This window comes from Mesocricetus auratus, unplaced genomic scaffold (genome assembly GCF_017639785.1).
Source record: "Mesocricetus auratus isolate SY011 unplaced genomic scaffold, BCM_Maur_2.0 Super-Scaffold_100021, whole genome shotgun sequence".
In the NCBI taxonomy this organism is placed as follows: Eukaryota; Metazoa; Chordata; class Mammalia; order Rodentia; family Cricetidae; genus Mesocricetus; species Mesocricetus auratus.
In genome coordinates, this window is record NW_024429202.1 from 30,074,039 (window position 1) to 30,090,421 (window position 16,383).

Here is a 16,383-nt window from a genome sequence, read left to right on the forward strand (position 1 = left end):
TTCCATTAATCTTATTCATAAACTTAAGGCTTAGGGCCTGTTCCTAAATTTACGTATATTATAAGAAAAGAAAAATGAATTTTCCTAACATACTTAAGAAAAATAAAAGGCAGTATCAGAAAAAAAACTTACCAATTTTTTCATCCAAGCACATAATTTTCTCCTGAGTAAGCTGTAGTTCATATTTTTTCTTAGCAAGATGTCGTTGAGTATCAGAAAGATCTTTTTCTGTGTTTTCATATAAAAGTCTGAAAATATTTTAAAAATAAAAACTAATTCTGGAATTTTTATGTTTTGTCAACTTTCAGTCTATTTAAATCTAAAAGCTTTTAAGGACACTAATATATTTCCCTGTTAATACTGCCATTATTATAAAAACTACACTATAGAAAGTTTACAAAATAAGAAGTAGGGCTAGAAAGATAGCTCAGTCAGTAATGACCACTGTGCAAACATGAGGACCTGAGTTCAGATCCCCAGTACCCAAGTAAAAAGCTGGCCTAGAGGCATGTGTTTTTAATTCTAGTACTGGGGCTGAGAGAGGGCAGGGAAAGGCAGATTCCTGGAGTTCACTGGTCAGACAGCCTACCCAATCAGTGAACCCAAGATTCAGAAAGAGAAAGACTGGACCTCAAAATTGATGGACAGCAACATAGGACTCCCAGTGTTGACCTCTGGCCTTCACATACACTCTTTCTCTCTCTCTCTCTCTCTCTCTCTCTCTCTCTCTCTCTCTCTCTCTCTCTCTCTCTCTCACTCTCTCTCTCGATATTTTGCAATGCACAATTTAGAGGTATCATACTTTAAAGTTAAACTGAATTACATCTTACCTTTCTTAATATTTAGTATCTTTAAATCTTATATTGCAGCTCTCCAGATCATGATTTTCTGGCTAAAAAAGTATTGCATGAGTAATAATCACTTACTTATAAGCAGATACTCTGATTCCTTGTTATTGGACTTTGGGTTTATTCTAGTTTTCACATTTACAATTAAATCTCTTGTGAACAATATTTTATTCACTCCACAGACTTTTTCTTGAGTCTCTGTGCAGTCGTGGCTGTCCTGGAACTCACTCTGTAGATCAGGCTAGCCCCAAACTCACAGAGATTTGCCTGCCTCTGCCTCTGCCTCCTGAGGGATAGGATTGAAGACATGCACCACTGCCTGGCTCCACAAACATTTATTGTCTGGTTCATATATGCACTAGGTGCTAAGGAAGCAAAAGTAAATTTGGCACTGTCCAGGTCCTCAGGAAGTTTACAGTCCACAAGTAATAAACAGACTTCCATTTCTAGAAATATGAAATTACTTTCACCAAAATCACACTAAAGCATATTGAACATAATGTGTGAAGTCACTATTATTTATTTATTTTGGTTTTACAAGGCAGGGTTTCTCAGTATAGACTGGGCTGTCCCTAAAACTCTCTCTATAGACCAGGCCGGGCTCAAACTAAAAGAGCCACATGTTTCTGCCTCCCAAGTGCTAGGATAAAAGGCATGCACACCACCTGATAAAGCCATTTTAAATGTATGACAAAAGGTACAATAATTTGTAAGGGATGTCTCCTAGTACATGGCCATGTTGGGCTTGTCAGTCTCAGTAACCTAGAAAACGATGCCACAAGATATCTTTATGATAAAAAAAAAGACTAAAATAGTCCACATAAGGCCACTGAGCTATTTGCTGTTGGAAGGTCAGCCTAGAGAAATTGTCACTTGTTAAAAGGCTTAGGAAATTCTTCCTTGTGGAATTCTTAGTAGTAAAAGAAAATAAAAGTCAAAGTTGGTTCCAGGTTAGACACATAAACGTGTAATCCAGGAAAAACTTCTCTGGAGACAACACTCTCAACACAGGCAAGAACTAAAGCTCAGAAACAGTCCTGTTGAAAATGATCCCCCATTTCAAATAACAAATTATATTAGAAGCAATACAAATGTAATGGGAGGTTAAAAGTATAAAAACTGAATTAGATACCCCAAATTTCAAAGTACAGCACTATTAAGCAGAAACTTTAAAATAGATGTGTTTAAAAACAGACATAAAATGCAACACAAATCAAAAGAAAAACAACAGCTTTTAAAATATAATTATAAAATTAAACTAATATCATTAAACTTTTATAAACAACAAAGCTTAATGGACAAGTTAACAGATACAGCCATAAGCAACAGCTAGCAAAATGGAACAAACAGATCTGAGAAAGTTACCTTTATCAAGAACACAGTTAAGGTGGAAAACTGAAGGAGGAAAAGGCATAAAGACGGAAATGAGAAGGTCTGTTATCTACCTAATCAAGATCAAAGGGAAAGAAAAAGGCAATATTCAAAGCAATGGTGGCTAATCCAAAGATGGAATCTTAGGACAAGGAAGCATTAATCTGAATCTATTATGGCAATTGTAAGTGGGTAAAAGTAAAAGAACTACAAAGGAATGAAAGGAGGGATAAGACAGATTAACCAAAACTAAAGATGTGCAAATATTATTAAATCCTACTGGAATGTGAACTAATTAAGAATATAGCAACAGGGGCTTTAGACGTAGAAACATTTGTTGCTCTTGAAGAGTATTCAAGTTCAGTTCCCAGAATCCAGAAATGGTTCAAATCCATCCATAATTCCAGGTCCATTAATCTGGTGCTCTCTTTTGAGCTCCATGGGAACCATATACATATATGGCACATATGTATACATGCAGACAAAACACACATAAAAAGAATCACAATTTTTTAAAAAGAATATCACAACAACAAAAAAGTTGAACAAAGGTATCCTGTATGAACAGATACCAGAAAAGATGGGTTATTAAATTAAAACCTGAGTATTAGGCATGGGATATCCAAAGCCACCCAAAACAATACAGGCTATTGCCACCACTTTCAGTTGACACACCATAACTAGGCAGTAACACTCTATTACTGAAGACATCAAATATTTTGATTGTAGGACACAGAAGAATCTGCTTGTTTCCCTGCTGGCTAGCTTTCAGTGTTGAAAAGTGCTATGTAGGCTTTTGGAGGAGAAATGTCATCAATGGTCTTTTATAATCCTGGACTCTGCATGCTACAAATCTGACCTAGTAGGCAAGATGTACACAATGGAACGATAATGGCAAGGCTATTTGTGGGAGTAACCAACTGTTGTCCTGACTGGATTTGAGATCTGCTTCACAGAAGGGATTTTCATGTTTGGTACTGTAAACATGGTCAAAAACCATGGCTAGGAAAGTATTATGCCAAAGGGAGGAACCTACTGGTGTTATCTTTCTAAATGGTCACGTTGTCAAACTGCCTTCTAAATATTTGTTTTTATCCCATAGATTTGTATTGTTCTTAACCTTAGGCAGAGAAGCTTTTTACTGCAGTAGGTAGTGGTTAATGCAAAAACTCATACCTGTTCAAAATGCTGAGAATTGTGATTTTGAATGCTCAGGGAATATCATGAAAGAGATGGCAAGAAGAATGTAAGAGCCAGAGGGTAAAGAAGAGTACTGCAAAATGCTATCCTCAGGATAAAAGTGTTGAACACATGAACTCAAGAACTATGGTTATCCGAACAAGATTCAGCTAGTTAAAAATTCCAACACTGAGGTGGGAGGGACTCCGAATGCCACACCCTTAGCCAAAGATCTACTGGCAGTTAATTGCAGCTAAGAGAGTCACTTTTTCAAAAGGGTGGCTATTGGTTGGTTGTCCATGCCCTTTGTGGTTAACCTCATAGCCATGTGTAAACGGGTAGCTCTTGGTTTAGTGGATATCTATATCTATACTTGTATATGTATATGTATATGTATGACTTGAAGGAATATATATTGGGGAGGGAGGAAAAGAGTTAGCAGAAGGGAGTGGGGATTGGATAAAATTAATAATAAGATTAATATGTATTGTATACATCTAAGAAATTTTCAAATTCACAAGGAGCCGTATTTCTACACTTTATTCAAAGTGTTAAATATGACAAGTAATACCTAGATAAATCACTGAAAATGTTATAAAAACAGTAAAAATAGGGTACACACACACATCAAAAGGGAATTTTTAAAATGCCAAGTAACTCATTCAAAAGAAATTAAAAGAGGGAGGCAACAAAAATAAAAATAAATGAGAGAATCAAACCATATTTACAATTACAGTAAATGAGTATGTTATACCTTAGTTTTATAGTACCAAACAAAAAGCAATCAAAATGTCCCTCTTAGCTTTCTTGGTACCAGAAGGCACCAAGCAAGCTTCCAAAGGAGGGAAGCAATCAATAGTCCTACCCATATATGATATTATGAACCACAACAACTGCCATAGCACAATAACCCTAAGGATCTGAGTAGCACACACAACTTGGTGGTAACTGTCAACTCTCTAATTGAACTTAAGACCCACTCAACAAGAGGGAAACCATGTCTGGTACTGGAAACCTAGATAACTACTCAGTGCTAGTGAAGTCATGGTTATTAGAAGAGAATCTACAACCACTAATTTACTAAGTCAACATAATCCCTAACAATCTATACACATTTGTCATATTTTGCATTCACAAGATTTTGATCCAGTATGCATTTTACATGTGTGCTAATTAAGACTTCTTCATGTCTTCAAGAACATTCTCTCCATGTTCTACTATTGTTTCCCAGTTGAACTAACATTATCTGAGGCTTTCCTACAATCTGAATGGAAACAAGTCCTTTCCATTAAATTCTCATGTGTGCTATAATTGTGAAGATTGTATAGCTGTCCCACATGCTGTAGTCCTCTTATTTTTTTAAGATAACTGGAGTCCTTGAGGTTTTCCTACACACATGATTTCTCTTCAATGTGAGCTTTTTGTGCATTTAAACAGTACTAAAATGATTGAAGGCTGTTCTATTGGACACGTATGTTTTTCTTCTTTTACAATTCTTTCATGTATCAGAAGAAAAAACAACAATGGAAAGTTTTCTTGCAGTTTTTGTTGATGGTTGGGTTTTTTGTTTATTTTCATTCATGAGGTTTCTCTACCATGTATATTCATGTATGTTGATAGAAAATAGAATAACTGAAATTTCTCCCACACTGCTTACATGAATAAGGTTCCATTCCAATATGAGTACTTTCATGGATCTGAGAAGTAGTTGAGTGGCTGAAGCCTTTTCTATATGGCTTATATTCAAAAGAAATCTCTCCAGCATGTGTCCTTGTCTGCTTTCTAAGAGAACCAAGGAAACTGAAAACTATCATATTGATTACCTTTACAGAGTATCTCCAATGTGCACTTTTTCTTTGCTTTTGGAAGCACTGGAAATAAGTTAAAGTTTTCCAGAATTCTAGTTTGGTTTTTGGTCCAGTGATAAACATCAGGACCAATGCAACTTAGGGCAGAAAGGGTTCAATTGGCTTTATTTCCAGGTTACAATCCATTATTAAGGGAAGTCAGAGGAGGAATTCAAAGCAGGAACTTTAAACAGAAATTATGAAAGAACACTGTCAACTGGCTTGCTTCTTGTGGTCTACACAGAAAGTTTTTCTATATAACACAGGCTAACCTGTCCAGAGATAGTACATCCTACTATGGACTGGGCCCTTCCTTCCCAACCAGCAATCCCAATGCCCCACAGACATGCTCACAGGCCAATCTAATGAAAACAATTCTTTAATTAAGGTTCCCTCTTCCCAGGTGTCTCAAATTGACAACCAAGATTTGCCACCACGACCATATTTTCCTCATAATCATATTTTTTGTTGTCTGTATGGGTTCTGAAGGGCAAGTTTGGGAATGAACTACAGATGAGGATTCACACACAGTGGGGGTTTGATTTGATTTCACATGCAGAAGTTTTCTTGTTCAAAACACAATCTAGAGTCTTCACAAATGGTTTCCTCACTAATGTTCAAAGTATCATCTCTACTACTTGACTTCTGCTGGGACTTTTGTAGCTATCTTCAATGTTCTGGCTATCCATTTTTGTACCATAGAGGGCACACTTCACAAGGTTTCATCTACAACTAGACTTCTTATGTATCACCTGGGACTCCTGTAGTCATCTTCAATATTCCGGTATTCCCATTTTTCCTACAGATGTCATGCTCCAGAAGGTTACCTACATCGTGTTTCTGTAGATGGTCTTCTGGGAAGGATCCAGAACAGCACACCCCAGGATAAAGTTCACAGACACAGCTTCAAAGGTCAGTAACTCTATTTCCAGTTTCTCGTGACCCGGGTTCTCCCCAAGGCTCTGAAAGTTTATGCAGGTCACAGCACAACAGAGAAGGAACCACCCAGAGTCTCTCTGAACAGCACACATGTAGTCCCAATAAAGGATTTTAGATGGATTTACAGTATTCTGATTTTTTAAACTTGTCTCTAAAACTATATCCATATGATTAGATTTTTAACATTCTTGAAATGGTATAAGTTTATACCATTTCAAAATTTATTTAGCTTATAAATTTATAATTATAAGATTATAAAATAGAAGCTGGGCGTTGGTGGTGCACGCCTTTAATTCCAGCACTTGGGAGGCAGAGGCAGGTGGATCTCTGTGAGTTCGAGACCAGCCTGGTCTACAAGAGCTAGCTCAAGGACAGCCTCCAAAGCCATAGAGAAACCCTGTCTCGAAAAAACAAAAAAAAAAATATAAAATAGATTAGTGAGATTCAGATGTAAGGTATTTGGGGATAAGGAATGTGGTATGACTACAAAGAAGTACCATAGAAAATAACTTTGTAGGAATGAATAATTCCTTATTTTTTTAATATAGTGACTGACATTAAATATTTATATGATAAAATAACAGACCTATACACATACCTGTGCCAATGTGGATTTTATGATTTTGATAATGAAGTCTTAATTATGCAAAATGTGATATTGGTTAAAAATTGTTCAAAGAATAAATGGTCTTTTCTATACTTCTGCAATTTTTGTTTTGTTTTTGAGACAGAGTTTCTCTGTATAGCCTGGGCTGTCCTGGAACTTGCTTTGTAGACCAGACTGGCCACAAATTCACAGAGATCCACTTGCCTTTGCCTCCCAAGTTCTAAGATTAAAGACATATGCCACCACCACCTGACATTTTTACAACTAACAAATTTTATTGTAAGGAAATATAATAAATTTCCAGTTCTAGGCCACATAAGTAAATTATTAAATAAAATCTTTGTGAGCAGAAAGCAGGTAACACTAATTCTTTATAAAGTTCTGTAAAGGGTCTGGAGAGATGCTGTTCTGGCTAATTTTATGTCAACTTGATACAAGCTGGAGTCATCTGAGAGAAAGGAGCATCAGTTGAGAAAATGCCTCCACAATATTGGCTGCAGGCAAGCCTGCAGACATTTTTTTGATTAATGATTGATGTGGGAGTTTCCAGTCCATTAGGAATAAGGCCATTCCTGTGTTCTATAAGAAAGCAAGCTGAGCCAGGCAGTGGTGGCGCACGCCTTTAATCCCAGCACTCGGGAGGCAGAGGCAGGCGGATCTCTGTGAGTTCGAGGCCGGGCTGGACCGATAGCCTCCAAAACAATACAGAGAAACCCTGTCTCGTAAAAACCAAAAAAAAAAAAAAGAAAGAAAGAAAGAAAGAAAGAAAGAAAGAAAGAAAGAAAGAAAGAAAGAAAGCTGAGCAAGCAAGGGGAGCAAGCCAATAAGCAGCACTCCTCCATGGTCTCAATCAGCTCCTGCCTCCAGGTTACTGCCTTGTTTGAGTTCCTGTTCAGACTTTCCTTTAATGATGGACTACAATGTGGAAGTGTAAGCCAAATAAATCCTTTCCTCCCCAACTTGTTTGCTCACGGTGTTTCATCACAGCAACAAAAGCTTAACTATGACATATGACTCAGCGGTTAAAAGCACTTGTTGATCTTTCAGAGAACCCAGGTTGGTTCCCAGTATCCCTATGGTAGTACATAACTATCTATAACTCCAGTTCAGAGATCTGATACCCTCTTCTGACATCTACAGGCACCAGATGTGCACATACATACATATAGGCAAAACACGTAAACATAAAACAAATACATTTAAAAGTCATCAACTAGTCAAATGATACTAGCCTTTCAAAGTACATGACTATAGCAAATTTAATGGCAGTCTTTCTCCTAGACCTTGTAGTTGTTTTTACATTAGATTTATCTGCTCATTAGGTACTTTTTCTCTTTACCAATATGAATTCTACCTTGGTGATACAAAACATCTTTATCAACTTAGATTTCAGTCATTCAACTATTTTGTACATTATTTTCTATTATGTTAATAATATTAAAATTCAACTGCAGAGATAAGGCATTATACAGAGTTGAAATTTTGGAGTGTGTTTTAATTCATTTACTCCCTACTATAAAATTCTGAGAAGAGTTAGCCCATGGCAGAGACATCAATGTTTAACAAAAACTGAAAAATGTTGTGAGCTTCAAATTGTATCAGCAAGTATCCAAATGAATTCAAATGCCATACAACTGAAAACAGTTTCTAATAAACTCATATCTATTGTTTTGGGTTAAGAAAATAATTGATGTGGCAGGTCTAAGTGGTGCCATCCCTAGGCAAGTGGTTATGGAGTGTATAAGAAAGAAAACTTAATGAACCACAAGGAACAAACCAGTAAATAGCTTTTCCCATGGACTCTGCTTAAATTCCTGCCTTAACTTCCCTCAATAGACTCTGTGTCAAATAAATCCTTCCTTTCCCAAGTTGCTTTTGATCATGTTATTTATTACAGCAATAGAAAGCAAATTAAGACATAATATAGAGTTTCATTGAAAAAGAAAGACAGAGAGAGAAGAAAGGAAGGAAGGAAGGAAAGAAGGAAGGAAGGAAGGAAGGAAGGAAGGAAGGAAGGAAGGAAGGAAGGAAGGAAGGAAGAGTTTTAACAACAGGGCAGAGCAGGATAATGGCCAGGTCTGTGATCACAGAATTCAGAAGGCTGAGGCAGAAAACAAAACAAAATCAAAATCAAAGACAACATGGCAGACAAGAGTCCAGCCTTCATTTTTCTACAACATGCACGCACGCACACACACACACTCACTCACACAAGTAACTATTAAGAAAGGGTTTCTGGAGGAGAACAGCATACCTGGGGCATCTGGAGGTACCAAGAACAAGTATCAGCCTTGTGGTGGCTGCTGCCTTGGTCCCCTGTGACCTACCCTGCATAAGACATTGGCAACTTTCACCATGAAGGTAACCACCATCAACCCTACCTACCATAGGACAGCTAGATTGAGAGAAGTTACTTCAGCCTTGCTCCTCAAAAAGAAGTCATCGTTGTGCTGCTGCTCTTGGACTGTGACCTCTCCTCCAAAATGCACATGTGCTCCAAACCACAGAGCCGTAAATGATCTGGGCAAGCTTACAGCTCAGACACTAGAAATAGCACTTCCTCAGGCTAACACTGCCCTGGGTATGGTGATACATTTTGATTTATTAAAGCTTGCCTGAGGGTACAGGAAGCAAAGCTAGTCACAAGCCATAAAGTCAGGCACTGGTGAGATACATCTTTAATCCCAGCAGCCATACTAGCTAACCATAGAGGCAGGCAGTGGTGACATACACCTTTAATCCCAGGATTCAAGAGACAAGCAGATAGATCTCTCTGAGTTCAAGGCCACACTGAGGTACAAGAAATTGATACAGTTCTAAAGAGAAACAGCTCACACAAAGGTGATATCTCAACACTTGGGATCACATGCCTTTAATCTCAGGATTTTAGAGGCATAAAAAGCAGCAGCAAAGTCATGTTGAGAAAAGCATAGCAGTCTGAATTGCACTCTGAGGATAAGTGGAGACAGGATCGCCCACTTTGGTCTGAGGTAGATGTAAGAGCTAGTGACTGGCTGCTTTGCTTTGCTTTTCTGACCATCAGCTTGAACCCCAATATCTGTCTCTGGGTTTTTATTATTCGTGCTACACTTGAATAATCATGAGTTAATATGCCTACACTATATGCTATAGCTCTACCACTGCTCCACAAACCCCTAGTCTTGTATATCACCAAAGTGAGCTAGCTACTTCCCTAAGCTCTAGAGTCACTGTCATTCCACATATGTCTGACTTCTACACCAAGTCCTCCAGTCACTCCACAAAGATCACTACCATTATTCCAGAAAACATATTTATGATTCTATTATCCCTGGAGCAAAAGCAGCCAAGCACAGTGATGCTCTAGATATGGGCACTGGGGCTACTCCATGAATGCCCACATACACTATGCTAGTGTCAAAACAGATGCCTTCATTCATATTCTCTCCTTGAAGAAAAAAAGAAAACAAGAAGAAGAACTGAAATAGCCCTCTCCATCACTTAGACATCCACAGCCACGGCTGCTGAGGACACTCACAGGCTGTGTTGACACACTGCATGAAGACAGAGTGTGAACTGGATACGTACCCACCGCTATATAAAGATAGATTCCTTACAGAAACTCGGCTGTCAAATATGTAGCCATCAACCATAAAAAAGCAAGAACCATAAAAAAACACAGAAACAACACAATCCCTAAAAATATATAAATCTAGAAGGTATAAGACCAAAAATTTAAAGTAAATGATTAAGGAAGTTAATCAAGAGAACATAAATAGACATGTTAATGAAATCAGGAAAACAATGTACAAATAAAATATTCAACAGATAGATTAAAATTATTAACAGGAGTCCAACAGAAATTCTGGATTTAAAAATAGAAATAATCAAGATTAAAAATGAAATAGCATTAGCAGCCAATATGACAAGAAGAAATGATCTGTGAACTCAAAGATATTCAGAAATACTGTTAGAGAAGAAAAAGAGAAGGCGGAATGAAGGACTATAGGACCCTCAAGAGAGCTCTGCAGGGGTGAAGAGAAAGGCAAATATTTAAAGATGCCTGACTTCTGGGGAAAATATAAACATCTAGATATGAACTTTACAGACCAAAACTGCAGTACCATTTCCTCCTATAAGAATAGCTACCATTTTATTTATGTATTTGTTTTGTGTTTTTTTTCTTGTTTTTAAACTCCTTCTCTACTCCTCTAAATTCCTTCCCACCTCCTATCCAATACAGATCTACTCCCTTTCTGTCTCTCATTAGAAAACAGACTTCTAAGAGACAGTATTAAAATAAAATAAAACAAAAATTATCACATCATAGTTGGACAAGACAGACCAACAGAAGGAAAAAGAGCCTAAGAGGCAGCACAAGAATCAGAAACCCACTCATCCGCACACTCAGGAATCTCATAAAAAAAAAACCACTAAGATGGAGGATATAATAAACACACAGAGGACCTGTGAATGCTGCTTCAGTCACTGTTGCATTCATATGAGCTTTGCTCATGTTGACTTAGAGGGCCTTGTTTTCTTGGTGTACTTCATCCCCTCTGGCTCTTAAATTCTTTCCATCTCTTCTGGGAAGTTCCCTGAGCTCTGAGAAGAGGGATTTGATGGAGACTTTTCACTTAGGGCTGACTGTTCCAAGGTTTCACTCTCTGCATAATGTCTGGCTGTGGGTTTCTGTATTTGTTCACATCTGCTGCAGAAGGAAGATTCTCTGAAGATGGCTGAGCACAGTATTTTCTTTAAAGAGCTTCAGACATTGAAAGATACAGCTACCAAAACAATCTAGCAAAGCCACTAATGTGCATATGCACCTGAAATATATTTATCTCCAATAGACAGCTGCACTTCCCTGAATGACATTGTTATCAGTTTAAAAGACTGCCATAACAATAAAATGTAATAGTAAAAGTCATGATAACCACAAAGAGCCAAATGTAATACACAAAAGATAATGGAATTGAAGCCTCGATACAGAAAGACACAAAGACAGCATACATGAAAGGAACAAAGAGCTAGAAAACTGCTAAAATGCCAACAAGAAGTACTTACCCGCATAAACAGGCTGGGAGGCAGTGACTACATCAGCTAAGTTCACCGGAGTATCATTTCACAATGCAAACATATCAAAACATTATACTATATTCTTTAAGTATCATTTTTAGTCAACAATTATTCTACAATAAAGCTTAAAAAGCCATTGTAAAATTTTAAAATAGAACTACACAACAAAGTAACAGCTGGTATTAAACATGAACTACATATCACACATCAGTGAGGAAATGTAACTACTGATAAACTCAACACTGCTAGAGTAAATGCATAGTACTACAACCACACTGAAAAATACTTTAATGGTTTCCCTGAAAGGAAATTGTATCATATAACTCAGCCATTTATTTATATGTGTTGATCAGAGAAATAAAAACATATGTTCACACAAAGACTTATATAGAGAAGAGCTTAGTGGCTTTATTTATTATAGCCCCAAACTGGAAACAGTGCAACTGTCAATGCGCATACCCACTCAACAGAATACAGCTCGGCAGTCAAAGAGTATAAATTATACACGACATGAATACATGAAGAACAAACCTCAAAATAACAACACTGAGGAAAAGGAGCCTGATTAACAACATATACAATTTCATTGGTTTAAATTTTTAGAACATCCAAATATCTGTATGCCTGAAATAAAATCAATGGTCAACTAGGAATCAGCTAAGAAATGTGTGAAAAATTGCAGAGGGGCAAGAGGAGACTTAAGAGTACAGAAAAAGGACAGAATCTTGACTATGGTGATGGCTTTAAAGGTCAAAATTTTCCAACCTTAATATATAAAATATTGACAATTTAGGTATGTATTTCAGTTATACATCAATAAAAGTTTCCAAATAAGTATGCATCAAAAAAATCCCTAAAACTTCTGGGCAGGGTGCACCTGCTCCCCTGAAGAAGCAGGGCAGTGCTAAGCAGAGCCACACAGCAAAACCCTGCACTAAAGGAACAAAACTCTAAAATGTTTCCTAAGAACACAGAAATCCTATGTGGTGAAACTGAAAAGGCCAGATATAAAAGGCCAAAGGCTGAGGGATACTTCCATGCTACACATGGACTGATTTCTGATTGGAAGCAGTTCTACACTAATCTTTTTTTGCACGGGTTATAGAGTTATAGGTGGTTTTAACCTTTTATTACTTATTTTAATTTTCCCAGGTTTGCTTTCCTGTTTTCTTGCTTTGGTTATTACTTTCATTTTTGTGTGAGCTTACAGTAGTGTAATTAATACTTAATTAACTTTGTTTCACATCAACAAATAGTAATGTAGAACCTCAAATGTAGAGGTGTCTTCCTGCCCGTGCACTGCTTAGTGGCCTCTGCTAATCAAGTTACTCCTATGTTGGAAACCATCCCTTCCCTAAGCTTTCAAGTCTGGGCTTTCTTAAATTGTTCAAACCTCAGAACAGAATTGAAAGTTATAAAAGTAAATTAAACAATAAAATACTGAAGATAAACATCTCAGTTCTCAGTGGGCTATCTAAAAGCTACTTGATTAAACTTAACACATGTCACAAACATAAGATGAGTGTAAACATGTTTCCTGGCTGAGTGATTTTGGGAGACACCATTACATGTTGCTGAGGTCTCTACAACTGACTACTATGAGTCTTTTCATAAACTGAAGATAATGGATAATTAAATTTTCATTATGAAATGTACTATAAAGCAGAATAATTAAGTACAGCAAACTGTCGGTTGTTTAACAGCAATGTAGTTTTTACCTCAAAGAATTATTCTCAGCTTTCTGTCTGCCAAGTTCACTCTCGGTATCCATTGCCTTTCTTGCTAATGATTTCATTTCTTTTTCCACAGTAGTTATGGTTTCCTTCATCAAAGTCATATTTGACATTTGTTCCATACGCTCATCATCAAGCTACACAAGTAGAATGGCAAAATAACTGCTTTCATTAAGTAGCCTTATTGATCTTAGCAGCAAAGACATACTTCTAAAAACGGAGTTTATGGAAGAATTTACATAATGATTTGATCAACTAGGGCAGACCTGAACACTGTAGGAGGTTTTATAGATAAAATGTTATATAACAGGAATAAAAACAAGTCACTACACAGCTTTTCTATAAAGCCTGTTTATCTCAGTATTATCAGTCTACCTTTCTCAATCTGGTTCACTTTGACTACAAATATATATACTGAATTTGCAAAAATATTTATGTTACCCAAGATTAATACATTACATATAGAATATGATTATGAAAATAAAATTCTTTTTCTCTTGTCTGTTTTTTGCTTATTATAACAAAACACTTCAAATGAGTTTATCCATACATTCAAACCTTAACTGTTTATGTACCTGGAACACTGCTAACATGTATCTGGAACATCTCAAATGCTTGATATACTCATATTTGGTAAGATTATCTTTAGTAGAACAGGGGGATGATAAAAACTGAAATTTTAGACAAGTGTAGTGGTACTATAATGCCAACACTCAGGAGGCTGAAGCAGCAGAATCACGGGTTCAAAGCCAACCTGGGCTACATAGTGAGACCTTGTACCCTCCTCCCTAAAAATAGTCAATTCATTAAAAATCCTGAGACTACATCCTAACAATAAAAATAAAAATGCTTTGCAACCAAACACAACAAAAATAAGAAGCTGCACTCATGTTTCTAGAGAGAAATAATTAAGTGAAAAGGTAACAGGATTATGAAAATAACACATCATAGATACCACCTTAAGTATTTTAGACTACAACCACAATCTTAGAGAAATAAAAGAATTCTTTCTAACACAGTAAAATGAGAAAAGGGGAAACTATGAGGAGTAGAGCCAAAGAGGTTTTGTTTTACGTTATGAACTGTACACTCCAGCTCCTCTATCCTTTGTTCCAAGTGAGCCTTCTCATTAAACGCTGTCTCTTGAGCAATCTGTTTAAAACATAAAACACAACAAAGGACATTCAGTGTAACTGCACTTGTGTTGTACCTATGAAAACAGGCAAAATCATTGCATACCTTTAGCCTTTCCCTCAGACTATCTCGCTCTGTGGTCATTCTTCGTAAATCAGTGAAGGCCACATCTCTCTCTGTCTCTACCCGACGAAGAATAGCATGTGCCGTAGTTGATTTGGGAGACTTACAGCTTTTCATCATTTCTCTTCGGAGTCGAGCAATTTCTTCCTGTGCCTATGATAAAAATACACAGAATTTTAAAAAAGAAAACTTTAAATTACACATACAATATCTTATATCCAGGCAATTAAAATCAAAACCTGAAATATGCAAGCAAATAAGGAAATGGTAGAAATTTTATTTTCAAGAGTTCACAAATAAGTGCAAGCAAATCTAAATGTGTGGGGGGGGGAGGTTAGGAAATAGACTTGGTGAAGTCCACTTACCCACTCTGAAATATAAATATGAATTCAGCACAGCTCAGATGGACTATGTGTCTAATGAAAAGTCCATAGTGCTTATCTTTCTCTATATTTGCTATATCTCTATATATGCTATTGTCTTGGCTATTTTTACCAGGACAGAAAGTTCCACTCACACCCCAACATGGTCTCTGAACACTAGTTAAAGAGTCCTGAGGCCCAAGACCTACTGCATATCTACAGACAATTTCATTTCTCACTTTGCTTCCTGACTTAAGGTTTTGATCATTATCTACTCAGCTGGTCTCCAGTTTCAGAAAAAGATGTAGTTTCTGAGTATCTTCAGCTTAGACTTCACCACATTTCTTAAAGTGTTTTCTAAAATCTTCCTAACTTAATGACAGCTATATCCTCTAACCTGAATAGTGCCCCTTTCACCGGCTCTTTCTACCCTGGTTCCCAACAAGCCCCCATCACCTTCATCACGGATAGTTCTCCCTTAGCTTGATAACCTGTCATATAATCCTACTACCCCATCTACCATGCCATATCTTTTCTTCCTTTGTCAAGTTTTTTTTAAGGGCAATCTTTACACATTGCCAATTACATTCACAATGTCATCCAAGGTAACCTGTCCCCTATCCCATAAGCCACCACCACTGCAAGAGGAGCTTACCAACTGTAATGAACTTTTCTCAGTTCCTATTCCCCTTAATTTTAAGGCAACACCCACACTGGTCCAGGGCCCTTCTTTTTAGGCTCCCGTTCTCCCTTTGTGTCCTGTTCTCTATCTTCCAAAGGTTCTTCCCTGCCTCTTGAAGATACATCTTGACTTCTCTGCTCTATTGTAGTGCCTTCTCATTTACAAAACTCATCCATTCTGAATGCTCAAAACTCAGCTCTAACAAGATGACTTCTAGGGCTGCATATTCAGTAACTGCCTCTAACCCTAATCCAGTTCTAAATGTCTACTGCTAGGTAGCAGTTACTATCTGAATGTATACCATCTTACTCCACCTTCCTGAACCAAACTTGTAACTTTCTCTCAAACTATCAATGGTTTGTTTCTCCTCTTTTTAGTTCCACAATTCTCTGTCACTTTAGACAAAATTTCAAATGTTTCCATATGTCTCTCCTCCCCAAAACCAAACCTTATCAAATCTTCCTTAGCTTATCTGGCATCTGTTCCTGGATTTATTTCCA

General features: G+C 37.0%; 1 protein-coding gene across 6 annotated transcripts in view; it reads right to left on the minus strand.

Annotated features, from left to right (window-relative positions):
* Tsga10 (testis specific 10) overlaps positions 1-16,383 on the minus strand; it is an 82,577-nt gene that overhangs the window by 40,201 nt on the left and 25,993 nt on the right. For 5 of the 6 annotated variants that reach the window (XM_005075386.4, XM_013117368.3, XM_021230290.2 and 2 more), the window contains 4 exons: positions 14,822-14,992; positions 14,657-14,734; positions 13,568-13,719; positions 133-248 (listed from right to left, as the gene is read on the minus strand). In XM_005075386.4, the coding sequence (XP_005075443.1) occupies positions 133-248; positions 13,568-13,719; positions 14,657-14,734; positions 14,822-14,992 (517 nt within the window). Of the gene's footprint in view, positions 1-132; positions 249-11,837; positions 11,851-13,567; positions 13,720-14,656; positions 14,735-14,821; positions 14,993-16,383 lie in introns of all 6 variants that reach the window. The other variant, XM_040729575.1, reaches the window with a different exon arrangement.